The 23,487-nt window shown below is 38.1% G+C and overlaps 1 protein-coding gene across 1 annotated transcript; it reads left to right on the top strand.

Annotated features, from left to right (window-relative positions):
• The first annotated feature begins 4,014 nt into the window (after positions 1–4,014).
• LOC109087098 (gastrula zinc finger protein XlCGF57.1-like) lies at positions 4,015–18,686 on the top strand. Its single transcript, XM_042756631.1, has 3 exons — positions 4,015–4,089; positions 7,379–7,513; positions 16,100–18,686. The coding sequence occupies exons 2-3, from the start codon at positions 7,429–7,431 to the stop codon at positions 17,236–17,238; spliced, it is 1,224 nt and encodes a 407-aa protein (XP_042612565.1). The 5' UTR covers positions 4,015–4,089; positions 7,379–7,428; the 3' UTR covers positions 17,239–18,686.
• Positions 18,687–23,487: the final 4,801 nt, after the last annotated feature.

The raw sequence follows: 23,487 nt of genomic DNA, 5'->3' as shown, positions 1-23,487 counted from the left end.
CAAATGATCCAAAGATGAGATATATGCATTCCTACCAGGACTTATTCAACATTCAACAATGATAAGCCATGGTTTACAGCAAAACTCAGACATCTTTTTCAGGCCAAAGAGGATGCTTACAGAAATGGGGACAGAGTCTTGTATAATCAGGCCAGAAACACACTGAACAAAGAGATTAGAGCAGCTAAAAGGACCTACGCTAAAAAGTTGGAAGACCAGTTTACTTCCAACAACTCAAATTCAGTGTGGAGAGGACTGAGAGCCATTACCAACTACAAGACACTATCACCGTGCACTGAGGCAAATCAACGACTTGCTAACGACCTGAATGAGTTTTATTGTAGATTTGAAACACCCCACACCCATTCTGCCTATCTCTCTACACAACCGTTAACACCTCCTGCAGTCCCCCTCTCCACACCTCCTGCACTTCAAATCAGTGAAGATGATGTGCTCTAGGTCTTCAGGAAGAACAAAAGAAGAAAAGCACCAGGCCCAGATGGTGTTACACCAGCCTGTCTGAGAACCTGTGCTGACCCATTTGCCCCCATCATTTCACAGATCTTTAACAGATCTCTGGAGTTGTGTGAAGTGCCGTCCTGCTTCAAACGCTCCACCATCATCCTCGTACCAAAGAAACCCAAGATTACAGGACTTGACGACTACAGACCTGTGGCTCTAACGTCTGTCGTCATGAAGTCATTTGACAGACAGGCAGCAGCTAGTGAGACTGGGAAAATTCATATCAAACAGCCGCTCCACCAACACTGGTGCCCCTCAGGGATGTGTTCTCTCCCCACTGCTCTTCTCGCTGTACACCAACGACTGCACCTCTAAAGACCCCTCTATCAAGCTCCTGAAGTTTGCAGACGACACTACAGCCATCAGTCTCATCTAGGGCGGTGACGAATCTGCTTACAGACAAGAGGTTGAGCAGCTGGCTGTCTGGTGCAGTCTTAACAACCTGGAGCTGAACACTCTCAAAACAGTGGAGATGATCGTGGACTTCAGGAGAAACCCCCACCTGTACTCCCCCCACTCATCTTCATGAACAGTACTGTGGCTGCAGTGGAGTCATTCAGATTCCTGGGAACCACCATCTCTCAGGACCTGAAGTGGGACAATCACATTGACTCCAGTGTTAAAAAGGCCCAACAAAGGTTGTACTTCCTTCGCCAGCTGAGGATGTTTAACCTGCCACAGATGCTACTGAAACAGTTATACTCAGCCGTCATTGAGTCTGTCCTGTGCACTTCAATAACTGTCTGGTTTGGTTCAGCTACAAAATCAGACATCAGAAGACTACAGAGAACGGTTCGGACTGCTGAAAGGATTATTGGTGCTCCCCTGCCCACCCTTCAAGAACTGTATACATCCAGAGTGAGGAAAAGGGCTCAGAAAATCACTCTGGATCACTGATCTATATATGACTGGATCGCTCATCGCGTTCTAAACTGCCAGCAGGCAGTGAAGCCACCGGAAGTGTTCGATCCGCCATCTTACTAATCCCTACCGGCAGAGAGCACCATTGAGTCACATTCAAACCGCTGACCTAAAATCACCCGATTTGAAGCAAATCAGTCAAGCAGGACTAGTTTTTATGTTTTGTGTATGTAAATTAATGTTTACTTCAGGTGTTATCTGCAGTGTTTACGGTCTTTTGGCTCAGTATAAGCAATATATTTAAACCGTTTAGGTGGGTGTGTCTGCTGCGCACTGAGACACAGGTAACGATCCAACACAAAATACAGCCTATTTCTTTATGAACATAATTATTCAGGAATTATTAAACATGAACGTATTAGTATCAGAAATGGATTTCAATATATTAGAGTGAATAATACAATAACATCTGTTAATATTGCTATATACTGAACTGAAAAGCTTAACTTACTATCTTGGAAATAAAGCCTTCAAATGTCTTTAAATCCATACTGTGTATAGTAAGTTATTTCTCTGAATAAATTATGATGTGTATATTTTTAATGTCATGATTTAGCAACATCTATTTCAGACTCTCCAAGATCGCGCAAATATGTTTACTAGCAGTAACGTTACTGTTTACATGTAAAATATTGTATGCTGAATTAATAATTATTTTAACAACCGTTTGAATCATTACCTGCTTCAAAATGAATGCTGTTAATGAAATCATTGTTGAAACATTTGCACTTAGCGCTGAATAACGAATAAAATCACTATTACATTTGCAGTTAGCGCCTACTGTACGAATAAAACACTATAACTAAATTATATAAACAATGAATAACTGTACAGGGCAAATAGAGGTATACAAAGCATAAATCTTTCTTCAGATTTCAGAATGAGCACTTTGTGGTTTGTTTTATATGCTGAGGTCGTGTCCGTCTGATGTTTATCATGTTCATGATGTTCGCTACTGTAATGAACGTAGCTTTTTAATAAGCAGGGGAAATTCCCGACATTTAAAAAAATAACCGTTTACATGCCTAGGGTGTTTGCATTGCAATAATGTACAGGGATACTTCAGATTTAAAAACGCTGACTTATGTCATGTTTTCTCATTAAAATCATACAATTTCCTATTAATTCAATAGAACGTTTACGCACACTAGGGATTACCAATATGGCGGCGCGGCGGCTTCACATTAATGATGTCATGAGCAATCCAGTTCTATATTATAGATCAGTGCTCTGGATCCCTCTCATCCAAGTTACCCCCTTTTTGAACTTTTGTCATCTGGCTGGCGCTTCAGAGCCGCAAATACCAGGACAGCCAGGCACAAGAACAGTTTCTTCCCCCAGGCTATCTACCTCATGAACAGTTAAATGTTCCCCACTTATGCAATAAAAATGTGCAATATCCTTTATTTATTTGTTACGCCTCCATCCTAGTACATCTCTGCATCTTACTCTATTCAAAAAAAATATCATTTTCAATATTTGTCTATTTACATTTACATGTGTTGTTGTTGTCTCTGTGTACTGGAAGCTTATGTCACTAAAACAAATTCCTTGTATGCGCAATAAAGCTCTTTCTGATTCTGATTTATCTGAAATAAAAAGCTTTTGTAATACTATAGACTACTCCATTAAAAAAGCTTGGATTCAGTATGATTTTTTTTTTTTTTTTTTAATAAAGACATTTGTAATGTTACAAAAGATTTCCATTTCAGATAAATGCTGTTCGTCCAAACTATTAATCAAAGAAACCTGAGCAAATTATACTCAGCTGTTTTCAACATCATAATAAATGATTTTTTAGCAGCAAATCAGAATATTAGAATGATTTCTGAAGGATCATGTGACTGGAGTAATGATGCTAAAAATATAGCTTTGAAATCACAGGAATAAATTTCTATTTGAAAATAAATTTTAAAATGCAAAGTTATTTTAAATAATTAAAATATTTCAAAATGTTAGTGTTTTTGCTGTACTTTGGATCAAATAAATGCAGGCTTGGTGAGCAGAAGATAATTTTTTAAAAACATTAAAAATCTTACTGTTCAAAATCTTTTGACTGGTAGTGTAATATTAGCCTATAGTTTGAAGTTAAAGATATTAATATTAATTAGGTGAGTCTGAGACGATTTTAATTGTGATTTTGGCTCACATTTTCAAATAAGAATCAGTAAAGTGCATAATCTGGCAAAAAATGAAATGAAAAATGTGGTATAATGAGGGGAAAGGGAGACATCTATCCCACATTCAAAAGGGTATCAAAGTAAATAAGGTAGGAAGTGGAAACAGGAAAGAGGAAATTGTATTAACAAGATTAAGGCTGGGACATTGTGCTCTAAACTAAACATAAAAAATGATCTTGAAACACCACACTGTACAAAACACAAGAGACACCACAACACTGTATTAGACACAATACGGCCTAACTTGTGTCACTCAACACTAACTATCCACACTCAACCACCAAAATATAGCAGAAATGCACCAATAAGATGCATGCCAACCGCCGTTAAAGAAGAAGAAGAAGACATCACAAGACTGACTTGGGTTTAGAAGAAAAAGAATAAAAAGAACAATAAAAAAAAGAAGAAGAAGACATCACAAGACTGCGTCGCGCTCCTGCTTCTGTTGTGATTCAGCTGAAGAAAGGTCTGTGTTTTCATCATTTAAACTGTTAAAATCGACGCAGACCGTTCAGACATCTGTATAGTTTTTATAAGGACCGTAAAACGGATGAAATATCCTCGAGTGTAATATTATAACGCTTTATGCAGCATTTGTGATCGTTATTTTGTGCTCGTAAAGCGCTTCATAAAAAGGATGCGTCTCATTTCGCTCCTGATGTCGAGAGTCAGTTTATTATAAACACGAGTTTGTTCAGTGGCAAGTAGTTATATAAAGAAACGAAGCTTTATGAAAGTCCGAATCATTTGATTCACTAAACGACTCGCTCGAATCAGCGCTCGCTGGAGACACTTTCTGAACAAAACCGTGTACATGCGACGAAAACAACAAACATGTGTGGTTTGGGAATCGAGAACTAATCAACTTTGTAATCTGTGACTTTATGAACCGAAAGAGTCACACAAACAACATACATATATACTAACAACAGTATAAAAACACCAAAACATCGAAAAAGTGCCTACAGTTTAATATGACCTAAGCATTGAAATAAATGATTAATTATTAATTTACTTGTTAATATTTCTGCTCAATAAAACCATTCAGATTTAAATTATATCATAATTTTAATAACGCATACAAAATAAGGCACAGCCTATATATAGGCCCATAGGCAGAATTATACTCTTTGGTGCATGACGTCTACTGTAGTGGACAGGAATATTTTCTGTCACAGAAAGACAAATATTGTTAGAATCCGGTTTTCTCACATCCTGTTCAACTGAAGAAATTTGACTGCTTTACTAAGAATAAAATGATTCAACAAAAGTGATTGCAGGGGATTTATTTTTTGTTGTTTTTCCCTTTATTAAAAGGCATCTTTTATGCCAAGTTCATAAATTTATATTTTACTTTTTCAAAATGTAAAATTTAACAATAAATAAAAAAAACAAAAAAAATAAAATAAATATATAGAAAATTAAATAAAATATAAAGTTTTGAACATAGATATATTAAATAATTTAAATCAGGGGTGTCCAACCCGTTCCGCGGGATGATTTGAACAATAATGTAAAATAATAAATAAAACATTATTTAGAAAATTAAATAAAGTTTATTCACTAATATATTTCATTTTTAAGCTAAAGTGGAACAAATTGCTTGCTTATTTGCGTTGAATGTTACGCCTCCGGATTCGGGACACCTACACACGCACATTTTAAGGCGGCATCAGAATCTCGAGCAGCACAAAGATAATTTGTGTCCTGAAGCACTAAAGCAGTCTTAAGTCTCTGGAGTATATTTGTAGCAATAGCCAAAAAAACATTGTATGGTCAAAAATATTGATTTTTCTTCTATTTCAAAAATCATTAGGATATTAAATAAAGATCGTGTTCCATGAAGATATTTTGTAAATTTCCTACCGTAAATATATCAAAAGTTAATTTTTGATTAGTAATATGTATTGCTAAGAATTAATCTGGACAACTTTAAAGGTGATTTTCTCAATATTTAGAATTTTTTTATTTATTTTTTTTCACCCTCAGATTCCAGATTTTCAAATAGTTCCATCTCGGCCAAATATTGTCCTCCTAACAAAGCATACATCAATGGAAAATTATTTATTCAGTTTTCAGATCATGTATAAATCTCAATTTCAAAAAAATTAAACATAATAAACAAAAATTCATAAATGTTCAAAAATGATGATAGCTGCGCTGTAACTGATGCTTGTTTGACAAGTTACTTGTGATTTTAAACCTGGAAGTGCCGACATTTGAGGAGAAATGGAGAGAGAGGTTCTGTGATCTCAACGCAGACAGGTAACGTTACGTTGCTGTGGTAAAAGTGTGTGATATTGAACTGGTCAGCTTAGCATGGAAAAAGTATGAGCTAGGGCTGTGCGATATTTAATGAACTGTTGTTTTAATGGTGTGCAAGCTGACATTTTGTAACACTGCAAGTGCACTGGATTTAGCAAGTTTTTCAGTGCAATCAGAATACAGTTATAATTCAAGATATGTAGGCAAAAATTTTATGAGAGTTAATTAATATCTAACAAAAAAATCATGATGGTTAAGTAACGTTAACTTTAACAAGAGTTGCTTTCCCGAATGTCAGCACGATCGCAAATGAATTGATTTTATACAACAGTTCAACAAACAAGATGCTAGTATTAAGCGTGGTAACATTTTAGTTACAATGCTGTCTGTTTATCTCTGTCTCTGCAATGAAAAGTTTTTAACAAAGTTGGAGTAAGACCAATTTTTTGTCTTCAAACAGCACTGTGTATTTTGTTACTGAATGAATCTGTCTTTTTGATCAAATCATTTGAGTCAATGATTCAGTGACTATTCCATAAAGACAATCACTAGCTTTGTTTCTAAACGAATCAAACATTTTGAATGAATGAGTCAATGAATAACTCATTAAGATGGGGACTTGCTGCCACCTACTGGTGGGTTTAGTTTCATTTATTAATTTATCCATGACAGCCCCTAAACCAACCATTTCAAAAACACACTCAGCAAAATATGGCAATTATTCATACTTAAACAATTTTTTCTTTTACATTGTGTCAATATTGAACAACCCTAAAATAACATAGCATCACCTTTGAAAAAAGTTTTCCTAGATTTATGTAAATTATATTGTAGTTTGTATGGTTAATATTATTTGTAATTGTGAACAAAATAGGATTTACAAAAGGTAACTCAGCCCGCAAGGGGACATTTTCTTCGATCCTTTATTTCTTAAACCTAAATGAGTTTGACACCCCTGATTTAAATAATTGAAATGATACATTAAAGATGAAACTTAACCTGTCAGTAGGTGTTTTTTATCAGTAATTCGTTAATTTTGATTTGTTCAAATGGCTGATTCCTTCAGGAACAAAGCAAGTATCATTACTAATGAATCACTGACTCACCAGATTCATTCAAAACCCTATTCACAAACTTGCACTAAACAAAACTCCACCTTTAAGCGGTGAGTGGATTCTTAACTTAAACACCTCTGATTGGCCATTGCGTTCAGTAAATCAACAGATATTTAAAAAACATTGTAAACTGAAACCTTTGATGCTCTCCAGAGCTCAGGCTTAATTACGCACTGCTGCGTTTGTAAAATCGGTTTTACTTAATTATTATTAGTTTTTTTTTATTTGGCCAATCAGGTCATTTAAGGGCACTAACTATCACTCTGATTCCCTTACCAGTGTGCTGACTACCGTACTAAGAGCTGATTGAGCCACACCCAGAGATTCAGTTTGCATTTATTTTTTCTTTCTGTTAATTATACTTATCTTATACAGAAAAACTCCCGGTGAATCATCTGAGATCCACGTGACAAACTATTATAAAGATGGCATTTATTAAAGAGGAGATTGAAGACATTAGGATTGAAGAAGTATTCAGTCTAAACCACGAAGAGACTGAGGAACTAACAGGTTGGTTTTCATTCTCAAAGCTAAACTCACTCATTTGTTCCTTATTAAAATATCTATTTCTACTGAAATTAAAAATATTACTGAAGAATGTCTTTTGAGTGTCATAAATAATGAGCTCTCTCTCCCTTACAAATGTACACACATACAGTACAGACACAAATTTGGATGCTCACAGAAATGTGTTGTCACAGCGGATGCCTCCAGATTGGACTGGGGTGCTGTATGCAATGGCATATAAACTGCCTCAAGTTGCTAGTGATACTGGTTTTGCTTTAGTTCCAGTTCCAGCCACAGCTTCAGGGCAAGCATGGACAACACATTGCATTGATTTAGGGAGGCTTAGGTAGACCCATTCACCTCCAAGGAGTCCTCCTATTGCCAGCTGTTTTATTCCCTGACTGAGGCCCTCCTCATTCACCTGCGTCACCAAATCTCATAACAGTTCAGCGCTGTCCATAGGAACCCCAATACCTCAGTATCTCCATAATGTTGAATGTGGCTGACTGAAATGGATTGTCTCGGTTACTTATGTAACCCAAATTCCCTGAAGGAGGGAACATAGTAGTTACATCCTTCATGCCACAAACTTGACCTACTCCTGAAGGACAGACAAGTTCTGAGCTCCTCAGCATAAATCTGACTGAGTGGATGTATGCTGCCATCTTATATACCTGTATGCAGCCAATATTCATTGGTCATTTCTTTCACACTACAATACATAGAATCTAATTCTCACACACTTAATAATACAAATCATATACTTTAAATTCCATTCTAATGAACGAGCACCGATTTGCCTCCGATTTCTGGCATTTGTCGGCGAATTCGCAAAACCTGTCTGCGAGTGAAAATCGGGGCTAAAATCTTGCAGTGTGAACTGGGCTTAAGGGTGCTCCGATCAGGATTTTTGGAGCTGATCACCGAACGTTGGGGGACTTTTTTTTTTTAATATATATATTTTTCAAAAATATATAATTATTTCAAATGTTTGATCATGCATCATGCAATAGTTTACACATAACACAAGCCTGATTTTGTGAGCTCTATGTGAGACGGCCTTAAACCCAAAGTATACTTCGGCTGTCTGATCACTGATCTTGTGACGCAGTTTTCGTCAACAGAAGTGTCCGTGGATGTCCACACACACCGTCTGTGTGCAGCCCATACAACAGTCACCTTTATTTATATATATAGTGCTTTAAACAAAACCGATTGTGTCACAGCAACTGAACAACATTAATTAGGAAAACAGTGTGTCAATAATGCAAAATGACAGTTAAAGGCAGTTCATCACTGAATTCAGTGATGTCATCATGCAGCTCAGTTCAGTTTAAATCGTATCTGTGCAATAATTTGCAATCAAGTCAACGATATCACTGTAAATGAAGCGTCCCCAACTAAGCAAGCCAGAGGCGACAGCAGCAAGGAACCAAAACTCCATCGGTGACAGAATGGAGAAAAAACCTTGGGTCAGTCAGGGGGCCAGTTCTCCTCTGACCAGACGAAACCAGCAGTTCAGTTCCAGGCTGCAGCAAAGTCAGATTGTGCAGAAGAATCATCTGTTTCCTGTGGTCTTGTCCCGGTGGTCATCTGAGACGAGGTCTTTACAGGGGATGTGTCTATGGGGCTCTAGTCCTGGTCTCCGCTGTCTTTCAGGGCTGTAGAGGTCATTTCTAGGTGTTGATCCACCATCTGGGCTGGATACAGACTGGATCTGGTGCCTACGGTGACCTCGGAATAAGAGAGAAACAGACTAATATGAGCGTAGATGCCATTCTTCTAACGATGTAGCAAGTACATCGGGTGTTATGGGAAGTGTTCCCGGTTCCGGTTTACCTAATTAATGCAGCCTAAAAATCCTTTAATGGATCTGGATATTAGAAGTGTATTAGTATGTTATGTGTAAGCCAGGTTAAAGAGATGGGTCTTTAATCTAGATTTAGCCGCCCGCAAGTGTTTCTGCCTTCCGAACACTGTTATGTAGGTTATTACAGAGTTTGGGCTCTAAATAGGAGAAGGATCTGCCGCCCGCAGTTGACTTTGATATTCTAGGTATTATCAAATTGCTAGAGTTTTGAGAACACAGCGGACGTGGAGGACTATAATGTAACAAGAGCTCATTCAAATACTGAGGTGCTTAACCATTCAGAGCTTTATAAGTAATAAGCAAGATTTTAAAATCTCTACGATGTTTGATCAGTGCAGTGTTGACAGAACCGGACTAATATGGTCATACTTCCTGGTTCTAGTAAGAACTCTAGCTGCTGCATTTTTGGACTAACTGGAGTTTGTTTATTAAGTGTGCAGAAAAACCACCTAATAAAGCATTACAATAATCTAACCTTGAGGTCATAAACACATGGATTAACATTTCTGCATTTCACATTGAGAGCATAGGTCGTAATTTAGATATATTTTTGAGATGGAAAAATGCAGTTTTACAAATGCTAGAAACGTGGCTTTCTAAGGAAAGGTTGCTATCAAATAGCACACCTAGGTTCCGAACTGATTTGCAATTGTTATTTGAAAAGGTTAACTTTAACAGATGAAACCAGATTGGCCAACCCGCACACGCTTTTACTCAAAGCTTGGTCGATCTGACAGGATTCCCTCTGGTTGAGTGACTTACATCTAATGTGTATAGTAAAGGACAAACTCACCGAGACTATCTAGTCATAAAGATGTATATACAGTGGTGTAAAAAAAGTGTTGGACCCCTTCCTGATTTCTTATTTTTTTGCATGTTTGTCACACTTTGTTTCAGATCAAACAAATTTACATATTAGTAAAAGATACACAAGTGAACACAACATGCAGTTTTTAAATGAAGGTTTTTATTATTAAGGGAAAACAAAATCCAAAACTACATGGCCCTGTGTGAAAAAGTGTTTGCCCCCTAAACCTAATAACTGGTTGGGCCACCCTTAGCAGCAACAATTGCAATCAAGCGTTTGCATTTTGGTCCACTCATCTATGCAGAATTGTTGTAATTCAGCCACATTAGAGGTTTTTCGAGCATGAACTGCCTTTTTAAGGTCATGCCACAGCATCTCAATAGGATTCAGGTCACGACTTTGACTAGGCCACTCCAAAGTCTTCCTTTTGTTTTTCTCTGGCATTCAGAGGTGGACTTGCTGGTGTGTTTTGGATCATTGTTCTGCTGCAGAACCCAAGTTCACTTCAGCTTGAGGTCACGAACAGATGGCCGGACATTCTCCTTCAGGATTTTTTAGTAAACAGCAGAATTCATGGTTCCATTTATCACAGCAAGTCTTCCAGGTCCTGAAGCAGCAGAACAGCCCCAGACCATCACACTACCACCACCATATCTTACTGTTGGTATGATGTTCTTTTTCTGAAATGCGGTGTTACTTTTACGCCAGATGTAATGGGACACACACCTTCCAAAAAGTTCAACTTTTGTCTCGTCAGTCCACAGAGTATTTTCCCAAAAATTTTGGGGATCATCAAGATGTTTTCTGGCAAAACTGAGACGAGCCTTTATGTTCCTTTTGCTCAGCAGCGGTTTTCGTTTTGGAACTCAGCCATGCAGACCATTTTTGCCCAGTCTCTTTCTTACGGTGGAATCATGAACACTGACCTTAACTGAGGCAAGTGAGGCCTGCAGTTCTTTGCATGTTGTTGTGGGGTCTTTTGTGACCTCTTGGATGAGTCGTCTCGCTGTGCTCATGGGGTAATTTTGGTCGGCTGGACACTCCTGGGAAGGTTCTCTACTGTTCCATGTTTTTGCCATTTGTGAATAATGGCTCTCACTGTGGTTTGCTGGAGTCCCAAAGCTTTAGAAATGGCTTTATAACCTTTTCCAGACTGACAGATCTCAGTTACTTTCTTTCTCATTTGTTTCTGAATTTCTTTGGATCTCGGCATGATGTCTAGCTTTTGAGGATCTTTTGGTCTACTTCACTTTGTCAGGCAGGTCTGTTTAAGAGATTTTTTTGATTGTGAACAGGTGTGGCAGTAATCAGGCCTGGGTGTGGCTAGAGAAATTGAACTCCGGTGTGATAAACCACAGTTTAACAGGGGCAAACACTTCTTCACACAGGGCTATGTAGTTTTGGATTTTGTTTTCCCTTAATAATAAAAACCTTCATTTAAAAACTGCATGTTGTGTTTACATGTTATCTTTGACTAATATTTAAATTTTTTTGATGATCTGAAAGATTAAAGTGTGACAAACATGCAAAAAAAATAAGAAATCAGGAAGGGGGCCAACACTTTTTCACACCACTGTACGTTTCAGTTTCAACAGGCAACTATTTTTACAGCTACATTATTATTCCAGCCACAATTAATCACAACAATTTATATACAATTACAAATGATTTAGCATATAAATCGTCAGTTTGTTGTTTTACACAAATGAACACAGACATTATTTCATACACAACATAACCGTGAGATGCATAAGAAATCTTTAGGCGCACTCATAACAACAAAAGACAATACCTTTTTAAACCTTTCTGATAACAAGTGTGCGCTGCAAAAGCAAGCATTTTTGACGATCAGTTCTGTCCAGTCTGCTCTCTTTATTGCGTTTTAAGCAATTTTAAGCTCCTTATGTAACCGAATCTGTGCTGGTTTGAATTGGCCACCTCCAGTTTTCCCTTTGTTTTGCCTCCAGCTAGTGCTGTGACGTAATCGTCACGTTGACACAAAAGGGTCTATAGAGACAGCTGGTCATACTTCTCAAAGTGATTAGTGGCCAATCGCAATAGTTTGCTAATCAATCGGAGCACCCCTACTCTCTTCCTTGTTCAGTACCATGACTGAGGTGCCATTGAGCCAGGCATCGAACCCCCAGTTGCTCCCAGGGTGCTGCAACAAAAACTGCTCTGGGTGTGTTTTTGTTGTGTTCCCTATTCACTGCTGTATGTGCACTTGAATGTATGAAATGCAAAGCACAAATTCCGAGTATGGGACATATCGTGTCATTTTTCACTTCCAGTTTCATTCCCTTCTAGGTTACATATGTAAAAAAGAGATTTTCTGAAATCACTGCATAAGTCTGTTATCAGGGGCTCAGGTCTTTGTTGCAAGCTCTAAAATTATGTTTTGGAATTGGCAAAGGAGGCTTGGGATGAGATGCGTAAGAAATTATTCCTACACGGCGTAAGTTTTAAGGAGCTCTGAATAAAGTCTTAAGATGTGGTAACAGTAGTATGAACATAACAATTGACTACAGTCAATTAAATCATCACTTAATTATCTAATTAACTGTAACACTTTTTCAGTGTTCATTTAACACTGGAGAAGTTGCTGTTGACCGTATGTGTTTTATATGCTCTTTACCATTGATTACAATTCTGTCAGGACCACCATCATCCAATAATGACTGACAATTAGCATACAGTTTGGATTGATGGTATGGTTCTGTTCTGGACAAGAACTCCCTGCGCATCCATGGAGCCTAGCATGGATAAGAGCAGGGAGAGCAGAAATAACCCCCAGTGTAGACAGAACAGAACCAACATAAATGTATTGCAGATATCACTAAGGTTCAATAATTTAATGTAACATTTTTGAAACTAGTCTGACTCAAAGGAAAATAAGAAGGCTGAATCCTAACTGACAAGAGGAGCTGTCAGGGATGGAGGTGGGTAATTAGCTATTGAGCAACGTGAAGCTGGTGATAATACTGAAGGACCTTATGAGTCCTGTAAAAGGTGTCGCAACCATAGGTAGACGTGTATCAGCTAATGTGAGTTTAATTAATGTGCCCTGCCAGATCTGACGCTGATGCTAGATTTCTGTCAGAACCACTATCGTTAAAGAAGACTGACAATTGTGACCGTGGACCACAAAGCCAGTCTTAAGTGTCATTTTTCGAAATTGAGATTTATACATCACCTGAAAAAATAAGCTTTCCATTGATGTATGGTTTATTAGGATCGGACAATATGTGGCCGAGATACAACTATTTGAATATCTGGAATCTCAGGGTGTAAAAAAAATCAAAATACTGAAAATAATCACCTTTGAAGTTGTACAAATGAATTCTTAGCAATGCATATTACTAAAATTGATGTATTTATAGTAGGACATTTACAAAATATCTTCATGGAACATGATCTTTACTTAATATCCTAATGATATTTGGCTATTGCTAAAAATACACCCCAGCAACTTGACAGTTTTTTTTTGGTTCAGAGTCACAATTAGCATACAGTTTGGATTGGCAGTATGGTTCTGCTATGGACAAGAACTCCCTGTGCATCCATGTAGCCTGGTATGGATGAGAGCAGCAATAATACCCCAAAACCAAATGCCATGCAACAATACACAAAAAAACATCAAAAATCCAAAGCTACAAGCATGTAGCCCTTACCCACTGAATGAAAAGCGTGCTACCAATAACAACCAGATAGCTTAGGAACAAGCGTGCTACCAATGACAACCAGACAGCTTAGGAACAAGCCTGTTTCCAATGACAACCAGACAGCTTAGGAACAAGCCTGTTTCCAATGACAACCAGACAGCTTAGGAACAAGCGTGCTACCAATAACATTCAGACAGCTTAGGATCAAGCGTGCTCTCGATGACAACCAGACAGCTTAGGAACAAGCCTGTTTCCAATGACAACCAGACAGCTTAGGAACAAGCCTGTTTCCAATGACAACCAGACAGCTTAGGAACAAGCCTGTTTCCAATGACAACCAGACAGCTTAGGATCAACCGTGCTCTCGATGACAACCAGACAGCTTAGGAACAAGCGTGCTACCAATGACAACCAGACAGCTTAGGAACAAGCCTGTTTCCAATGACAACCAGACAGCTTAGGAACAAGCCTGTTTCCAATGACAACCAGACAGCTTAGGAACAAGCGTGCTACCAATGACAACCAGACAGCTTAGGAACAAGCGTGCTACCAATGACAACCAGACAGCTTAGGAACAAGCGTGCTACCAATGACAACCAGACAGCTTAGGATCAAGCGTGCTCCCGATGACAACCAGACAGCTTAGGAACAAGCGTGCTCCCGATGACAACCAGACAGCTTAGGATCAAGCCTGTTTCCAATGACAACCAGACAGCTTAGGAACAAGCGTGCTACCAATGACAACCAGACAGCTTAGGAACAAGCCTGTTTCCAATGACAACCAGACAGCTTAGGAACAAGCGTGCTACCAATGACAACCAGACAGCTTAGGAACAAGCGTGCTACCAATGACAACCAGACAGCTTAGGAACAAGCCTGTTTCCAATGACAACCAGACAGCTTAGGAACAAGGCTGTTTCCAATGACAACCAGACAGCTTAGGAACAAGGCTGTTTCCAATGACAACCAGACAGCTTAGGAACAAGGCTGTTTCCAATGACAACCAGACAGCTTAGGATCAAGCCTGTTTCCAATGACAACCAGACAGCTTAGGATCAAGCGTGCTACCAATGACAACCAGACAGCTTAGGAACAAGCCTGTTTCCAATGACAACCAGACAGCTTAGGAACAAGGCTGTTTCCAATGACAACCAGACAGCTAAGGAACAAGCGTGCAACAAATAACAACCAGACAGCTTAGGAACAAGCGTGCTCCCGATGACAACCAGACAGCTTAGGAACAAGCGTGCTCCCGATGACAACCAGACAGCTTAGGAACAAGCCTGTGTCCAATGACAACCAGACAGCTTAGGAACAAGCCTGTTTCCAATGACAACCAGACAGCTTAGGAACAAGCCTGTTTCCAATGACAACCAGACAGCTTAGGAACAAGGCTGTTTCCAATGACAACCAGACAGCTTAGGATCAAGCGTGCTACCCAATGACAACCAGACAGCTTAGGATCAAGCCTGTTTCCAATGACAACCAGACAGCTTAGGAACAAGCCTGTTTCCAATGACAACCAGACAGCTTAGGATCAAGCGTGCTACCAATGACAACCAGACAGCTTAGGAACAAGCCTGTTTCCAATGACAACCAGACAGCTTAGGAACAAGCCTGTTTCCAATGACAACCAGACAGCTTAGGATCAAGCCTGTTTCCAATGACAACCAGACAGCTTAGGATCAAGCGTGCTACCTACTACAAATAAAAACCATAAAAACAAGCAACAAACATACACCCAATAACAACAAGAAAAATCACGCTCCCAATAACAACCAGATAAGTAAGACACATTATCAGTATGATCACATAGCACAAGCATTTAACTGAAAACAACTAAAGTCTAAGCAAGATGGATAGCCTTAGCAAGCATGTTGCCAATATTCTTAGCTTAGCTTCCTGAAGACATGGTTGGCAAGCAAAACATAGTCTGCTGGGATGTGGAGCTTGATCTCTTAATCCTTCACGTGGGAAATGAAGATGATCCCATCTAACTTGTTTTTGAGTCAGTCTTATAACTAATGGAGTCCATATGAATATTATAGCAATGCGTGAAGCTATGCTAAACTTGCACTTAACCCCTGTCGCTTACTTACGGCTCGCCAGAGCAGCACATGGAAATGGGGAACATTAACTATAATGCATTTTGTTTTGTTTTTTACAGTGTAGTACCATTTTAATGGAAAACAGTGTTACAGTCAGCATTTACAGTGTGGGGTTAACATGTATTTGTTTTTTCACCCTAGACCTGATGCTACTGAAAAAGGAGAGGCAAGAACTGAATAAAATAAAAGAGAAGGAAAAGTATGAGGAACATCATGATTATATAACTGGAAAAAAATCCACAAATACCGAAAAGACATCCTCACGAAAAAGAGCCCAGAAGAAATCTTACGAATTTTGCACCTGCCGTGAATGTGGAAAGAGTTTCAGTCGAAAACAAAACCTTAACATCCACATGAAAACTCACACGGCAGAGAGATGTTTCACTTGTCAACAATGTGGAAAGAGTTTCAGTCGAAAACAAAACCTTAACATTCACATGAAAACTCACACGGCAGAGAGATGTTTCACTTGTCAACAATGTGGAAAGAGTTTCAGTCTAAAACAAAGCCTTAACATACACATGAGAACTCACACAGGAGAGAAACCTTACACCTGCCAACAATGTGGAAAGAGTTTCAGTCTAAAACAAAACCTTAATGTACACATGAGAATTCACACAGGAGAGAAACCTTACACCTGTCAACAATGTGGAAAGAGTTTCAGTCTAAAACAAAACCTTGTAAACCACATGAAAATTCACACAGGAGAGAAACCTTTCACCTGTCAACAATGTGGAAAGTGTTTCAGTCTAAAACAAAACCTTGAAAACCACATGAGAATTCACAGTGGAGAGAGACCTTACAACTGTCAACATTGTGGTAAAAGTTTCATTCAAAGAGGGAACTTAATGAACCACATGATTCTTCACACTGGAGAGAGGAATTTTACCTGCCCTCAGTGTGGAAAGAGCTTTAAACAAAAACAAGGCATGCTTTCCCATATGAGAATTCACACTGGAGAGTGTGGAAAGAGTTTCACACCTACACAGACCCTAAATTCCCACACGAGGATTCACTCAAGAAAGGACTGGTTAATATGTGAAGAGTGTGGAAGGTGTTTCAGTAATAAAAGAAGCTTCAAGGTTCACATGAAAGTTCACTCTGGAGAGGAGCCTCACAAATGCTCTCGGTGTGGAAAGACCTGCAGACATAAACTATCCCTTTATGTCCATATGAGAATCCACAATGGAGAGAAGCCTTACACATGTTCACTGTGTGAAAAGTATTTCAGACGTAAAGTAACCCTTAATGAACACATGAAGATTCACTTGAGGAGTTAACTGCTGTAGATGTCACCAAAAAATTTAAATTTGCGGTTAACCCTCAGGGCTTCCAAAATATGTAAATATGGGAACTAGATCAACTTTTTTGGTGGAAGATGAGTAGATTTCCCAGTACAGGTAGCCATGTTGTTTTTAAATGCAACCTGTGAGCTTAACAAAATGTATGAAAAATTCACCCGATCAAAAGTATTAACAATAAACACCCTTTCAAAAGGAAACCAAGAAATAAGACCGACACTTTCACTGCCTCTCCCCACAGACTCTGATATTTGTAATCCCCAGGATACACAACAGTGTTAATTTCATTAATGATATATATTAATGAAAATATTTGTTAACAGACATTTTTTTCTGTGACTAAGACAAGACGAGCTTAAAACTATGACAAAATGTATGCCAAGTCTTTGTTAACAAGATGAGACGGGACTATAATGTTATTTGAGGACTATCAGACATTCAAAATACATCCTATAGGCTACTGTCTTGTCCCTCAAAATGTGGGTCCCTGTCATTGGATTGCTATCAGATAAGGGGCGTTCGCATATCTAGTCTCAGTATGGCAGCCAGCCGCAGTAGATTAATAGACTACCAAAATCCGAACTAGCAATTTAAAACAATGGCCTCAGCATCTGAAGGGGTAGGGATAAGGTGACCAGATGTCCCGTTTTTCCGGGAGTAACAATTTGTTGTTGATTAACTAAAAGTTAGTGATAAAAGTCTCTCTCTCGGGCGCATGCTCCATTTCTTCAGTTCTCAGCACTCAAATACACACACACAGCAGTCAAACCAAATGTCTGTCGTGTAGTAGAGTATCTCACGTAAATACAGACTTTTCATTGACTCAAACTATACAAGACTAAAATGTGACTAAGAGTATTAAGCATTTTAGTCTCAAGATTAAGACTAAAACTAAATTTAAAAAAAATCCCTGTCAAAATTAACACTGATACAGAAACCCTTTTAGGGTTAAGAATTATGTAATCATTGGAGAGAAGTGTGCCATCTCACTATCTTGAAATAATTTAATCTGTACACAGAAAAATCATTAGTGTTAAAGTTTCAAGGACAGTGTCAAATAGTGTTTAGTAATGCAAGTTAATAAAATAGCACTGCTGGTGGTATCTATAACTTGGTGACACTTTTGAAAGGGTGTTCTTTTCACATTAAACCTATCTGGTGTAAATTATTACGACATCTTCATGTATTACTCATTGTACCCGTTTAACAGACCCTCAAGTTTCTCTTCCTAAGATGCAAAAGGGACAGGTAAAAAAAAATTTCATATGAACTTGCTTCACGAAAACTAGGAGAGAATGTCCAGTTAAAATACTTTTTTTTTTTTGTTTTTTTCTGAAATGAGTGAAGAGCAAGTTAAGGGGATACTCCACCCCAAAATTTAAATTTGGTCATTAATCACTTACCCCAATGTCGTTCCAAACCCGTAAAACCTCTGTTCGTCTTCTGAACACAATTTAAGATATTTTGGATGAAACCTAGAGACCTGTGACTGTCCCATAGACTGCCAAGTAAATAAGTGTCAAGGTCCCTAAAAGGTATGAAAAGTTGTCGTCAGAATACTCCATCTGCCATCAGACATGCAATCTGGGTTATATGAAGCGATAGGAACACTTTTTGTGAGCGAAGAAAACACAAATAACGACTTTATTCGATAATTCCCGTCAACGGTCTCCTCTTTGTCTCTGCATTTCACTGTATGCTGCCTATGCTCTTCTGTGTCCTCCACGCCACAAGGATGCACTGTTTCTATGTGTATTTAGCTTTGATTTAAAAAAAAAAAACCAGCACATTCTTGTGGCGCGGATGACACGAGCATACCGTTGACAACTTTCAACGGAAGACGACTTTCATACCTTTTTTGGACCTTGACTTGGCAGTCTATGGGACAGTCTCAAGCCACTCCATGTTTTCATCCAAAGTATCTTAAATTGTGTTCCAAAGACGAACGGAGCTTTTACGGGTTTGTGAATAATGTGACATCATTTTCATTTTAGTGTGGAGTATACCTTTAAAGTAGGATGTTATTTTGACTGTAAAATTTAAAAAGTGAAGTCATTGCACCAAGTACTTGAGCTTTGTTATGTACATTTCATGTTAGTTAATAACCTGACATTGAACAAAAAAAGGCTGATGTTTGTCGCTTAGTATATATTTATGGACACCAAAGGGTTATTCTGAGGTAAATGTATATTACATTGCAATGTTTACAAGCTTTACACGTTTTCCGCAGTTTGAAACTGTTGTACTGTAGGCTCTCCTATAAAATAGCATACCGTTTGATGTTAATTCATGTTCATTATGTACTATAGTAGTAAAGAGAAAGATTAAATGGGTTACTTGCCGCTTTAACTGAGGCTCTAACTCGTGCCTGCCACATTAAAGAGCGCCAAAACTATTTATTGTTTGTATTTTATTATGAATTTGTAATATTTTTAAAGCTGATACTTTTTTTTAATTATAAAAACTTTTTGCGATTACTGGATGGCAAGTGCGCTTCAAATAATGAAGTTCAGGCATTAACAGAACACAGCATAGATCTAAAGGCCCGTTCACACCAAGAACGATAACTATAAAGATAACTATAAAGATAACGATATTAGCATCCACACCAGCGAACGATATCTTCTGTTTATTCTAAGCGCACGCTCGTCTGCCGCTTTAAGTTCTCAAGCGCGTTACAGCAGGATGTATTCTGATTGGCTGTCAATTTTTTTATCGTTCATCAGTTGGAAAAAATCGTTTTGAAAGTGATTCCAACGATATCGTTTTTCGTTTGTCTTTATCGTTATAGTTGTGGTGTGGACGCTGCTGTTCTTTAATACTGAAAACGATTTTTAGAACTATATCTTTATCGTTATCTTTATAGTTATCGTCCTTGGTGTGAACGGGCCTTTAGACCTTGTTAAGAAGAAGCCATATTATTGATGATTATAAACAAGAATTGTTCGTGATATTGCCAGTATCCACAAAGCTGACAGCTTTACCTGTTATAGTTTGTTCAAGTTGTGCACAAAATAAACGCTTTTTTTTTTTTTTTGCACTCTCTTCAAGTCTCCATTTCTCTCTCTCTCTCTCTCTCTCGCATGTTTTTTTTTTGCTAAAACTTTGATGCGCGGGAGTACTCTTGAAGTAAAGGAGAAGAGGGAATTGAAGATGAATACAATTGTTGAGGATAACACCTGGAAACAAGTATGCAAAGATGGACATAAGTTAACCAGAGGTCCATTATGGAAAAAATTGAATTGGAAAGTGAACATTAGATTTTTTAAAACTCCTTTTATTATTTCGAAATTTGATAAGACTAAAACAAATTTATGTTGGAGGGGATGTGGACAAATTGGGGATCACACACATATTTTTTGGGATTGCCCTAAATTGAAAGTATACTGGGAGGGAATCTGGGAGGAATTGTCTAACATTTTGCAAATTTATATAATAAGGGATCTGCTGATCTTTATCTTCGGAGTGCTCCCTCCAAATATTTTGACTGAAAAAAAAAAAAAGTGTCTTCTAAGAGTACTTGATAACTGTATCCTGGTATAAACGGTTCCCGCCCACTGTCAGTAAATGGAAAGAGAAAATTTTAGGGGTGTATACGATGGAAAAAATTACAGCTAAGCAAAATCTAAATAATATAGTTAATGATTAACTACTTGGATTTGACACTGTAAGGCAGTATATATGACAAGTTTTGGTGTATAAAGGTACAGAGTTGTATTATAACTATTATTCTCACTCTTGTGGGGGATGTTGGTAAGACGAATGGGTAAAAAGGTTTGCAAACTGTTCTCTGTTTACTGTTCTGCTTTATTAAACTATCTGTATTTAATTTTTTGCATGTATTTTTATTTTTTTTCATATCAATATCTGGTAATTAATGTGGAAAGCTTTGAATGTAATGTTTACATGAAGATGTAATACTACATATTGTAAAGCTTATAACATAAATAAACATCTTGGTTAAAAACAAAAAAACTTTGATGCGCATCGTCTCGGTTTAACCGCAGACATAAAAGATGTGAAAAAAGGCATTGTATGCAAATTTTAAGTGATAATGGAAATACATGGGCCTAGGCGCCGGTGGAGACCTCAGCAAAAACTTCACTCGCAATTTAATATTTATGGTCGCAGTTTGGAGCCCTGATTAGTAAGGATGGATCCACTGGAGAGATTCCGGATTTTATTGAATTAAATCTAATCTTTATTGTGCATGGCAAACCTGTATTTGCTCTCTAGTGTCTGCAGCCCCCTTCCTCAAATCTTGCCCTGGAGGTCCAATGCCTGCAGAGTTTAGATCCAACCCTGATAAGACTCACCTACCTGTGATTTACTAATGATTCTGAAGACACTGATTAGCATGCTCAAGTGTGTTTGATTAGGATTCGAGCTAAACTCTGTTTCTAGAGTTAAACGTGTTTCACATCACACTCAAACTTAACAGGATCTGAAGAATGCAAAACAGTACTCAAATTTCATCCAGAGGTTTTTTTTTTTTTTGCAACCTTTTGGGAAACACACCCCTGGATGATAATTGGGTTATTATATGGTGAATTTTCTCGTGTCATTTTGGCACTGACTCAAATGTGCATCTAACAAAATAAAAAAAAAAAAAAAAAAATGGAATTCAGAGGTTGTCTATGTATGGTTCAGTGCAAAGGTTGAATACAGAGTGAACAACAGCAGGTGTCTTCATTACTGTGAGCTTTCTCCAATGTAGTGCCAGTGTAGAGCTTTTAAGATTTGTATTAAAAATGTGCAAAAATCTGTCCAGCTGTCTTTTGAAAACGAGCTGTGGAAAAATCCAGTCCATTTTGAACATTTTGAGGTCCTGATTAAGGAAGAAAGAAAGACCAATAGGTACTTAAAAGTTAATATCGTCCATAAAATGCACAATTGTCAGTAAAGAAACACTGCAAAAACACCAATTAATGAAATGTTGGAAGAGCAAAAATACCTAAGTTTAATTCTTGCTTGGGCTTAGTTAAAAAAAAAAAACATAAAAACTGCAAAAATATATATTTTTCAAAATAGTGAATTTAGAGTTCTGTTCTATTCCAGTTGACATTCAGAATGGCTAATGTTGACTCAACTAATAAAGGCAAATACAGCTAATATTTGATAAAAGTATGAAGGCCAACTAGGCTACACACATACGATATTTCAATATGTAAAACAACATTTGTGGTTTGTGCTATTAAAATGGGTAGTTATAAACATTATATCACAGTAACATTTATCAAGTAAGATGTACTTTTGGGGTGGGTTGCACCATCAAGGATTAAGATTTAATCTAGATTAAATCATTTTCATTCTGGATTTAATTAAACAATAAACCTGGATTAACTATAATCTTGTTGCTCCATCACTTTAAACTCAGATTAAAATTTCTGTTAAGGATTAACTTTAAACTTGCTGTTGAGGAGGTTTCAATTCTCAAAATGGCAGCACTTATTTGGTGGATTGGAGAAAATGAAAGAGTTCCTCGCAGAAAAAAAAGGGACCGTCTCAACCCTGTTTAGTTTTATGATGAATTTTCAAAGAGGTACCGATTCAGCAAGGAATCTGTGATGAGATTAAATCCAAAAATTCAACCTGCAATTAGACATGGCATTGAACGAAATGCAGCCATACCTCCAATGCTCCAGCTTTTAACAGCCTTGCGCTTTAATGCTACTGGTTGTTTCCATATGGTGGATGGGGACCTTTTTGGAGTACACAAGTCAACAGTGAGCATAACTGTTGTACGAGTATCACAGGCAATTGCAGCCTTGAAAAATCAGTATAAAAGATTTGCCCCAACAGGAGAATCATCTGCTGGATTTTACAGAAGAGCTGATTTTCCAGGAATTATAGGAGCAATTGACTCACATTCCCATTCAAAACCCAGGTGGAGAAAATGGAGAGCTGTTTCCCAACAGGAAGGGCTACTGTTCCATTAATGTTCAAGTTGTGTGTGATGAGAAGGCCTAAATCACCAACACTGTAGCTCGATGGCCAGGATCTACACTTGATAGCAGGATCTTTGGTAACAGCCACCTCTGCGCTCTGCTTGAAAGCCATGCATTTCAGGGCCACCTAGTAGGTGACAATAGCCGCGTTTCCACTGTCGGCTTAAAGCGGGCGTGCTAGTGCGTGCCAGGGCCAGTCGCGTTTCCACTGTCACTTCCGGGGCTTGATCGTGCCTCGTCGGGGCTTCCTCGGGGCCAGCGGCCAGGGTTTTCTGGCCCG

This window comes from Cyprinus carpio, chromosome A5 (assembly GCF_018340385.1).
Source record: "Cyprinus carpio isolate SPL01 chromosome A5, ASM1834038v1, whole genome shotgun sequence".
Lineage (NCBI taxonomy): Eukaryota > Metazoa > Chordata > Actinopteri > Cypriniformes > Cyprinidae > Cyprinus > Cyprinus carpio.
The sequence above is the reverse complement of the archived record's forward strand: the minus strand, read 5'-3'. Positions and strand labels throughout refer to the sequence as shown.

What these genes read in the sequence shown, in the direction of transcription:
- LOC109087098 (XM_042756631.1), top strand. Translation starts at nt 7,429, where the DNA reads ATGGCATTTATTAAAGAGGAGATTGAAGACATTAGGATTGAAGAAGTA. An exon ending in AGAGACTGAGGAACTAACAG is followed by an intron (nt 7,514 to 16,099) that starts GTTGGTTTTCAT and finishes TTTTCACCCTAG; the next exon opens with ACCTGATGCTACTGAAAAAG.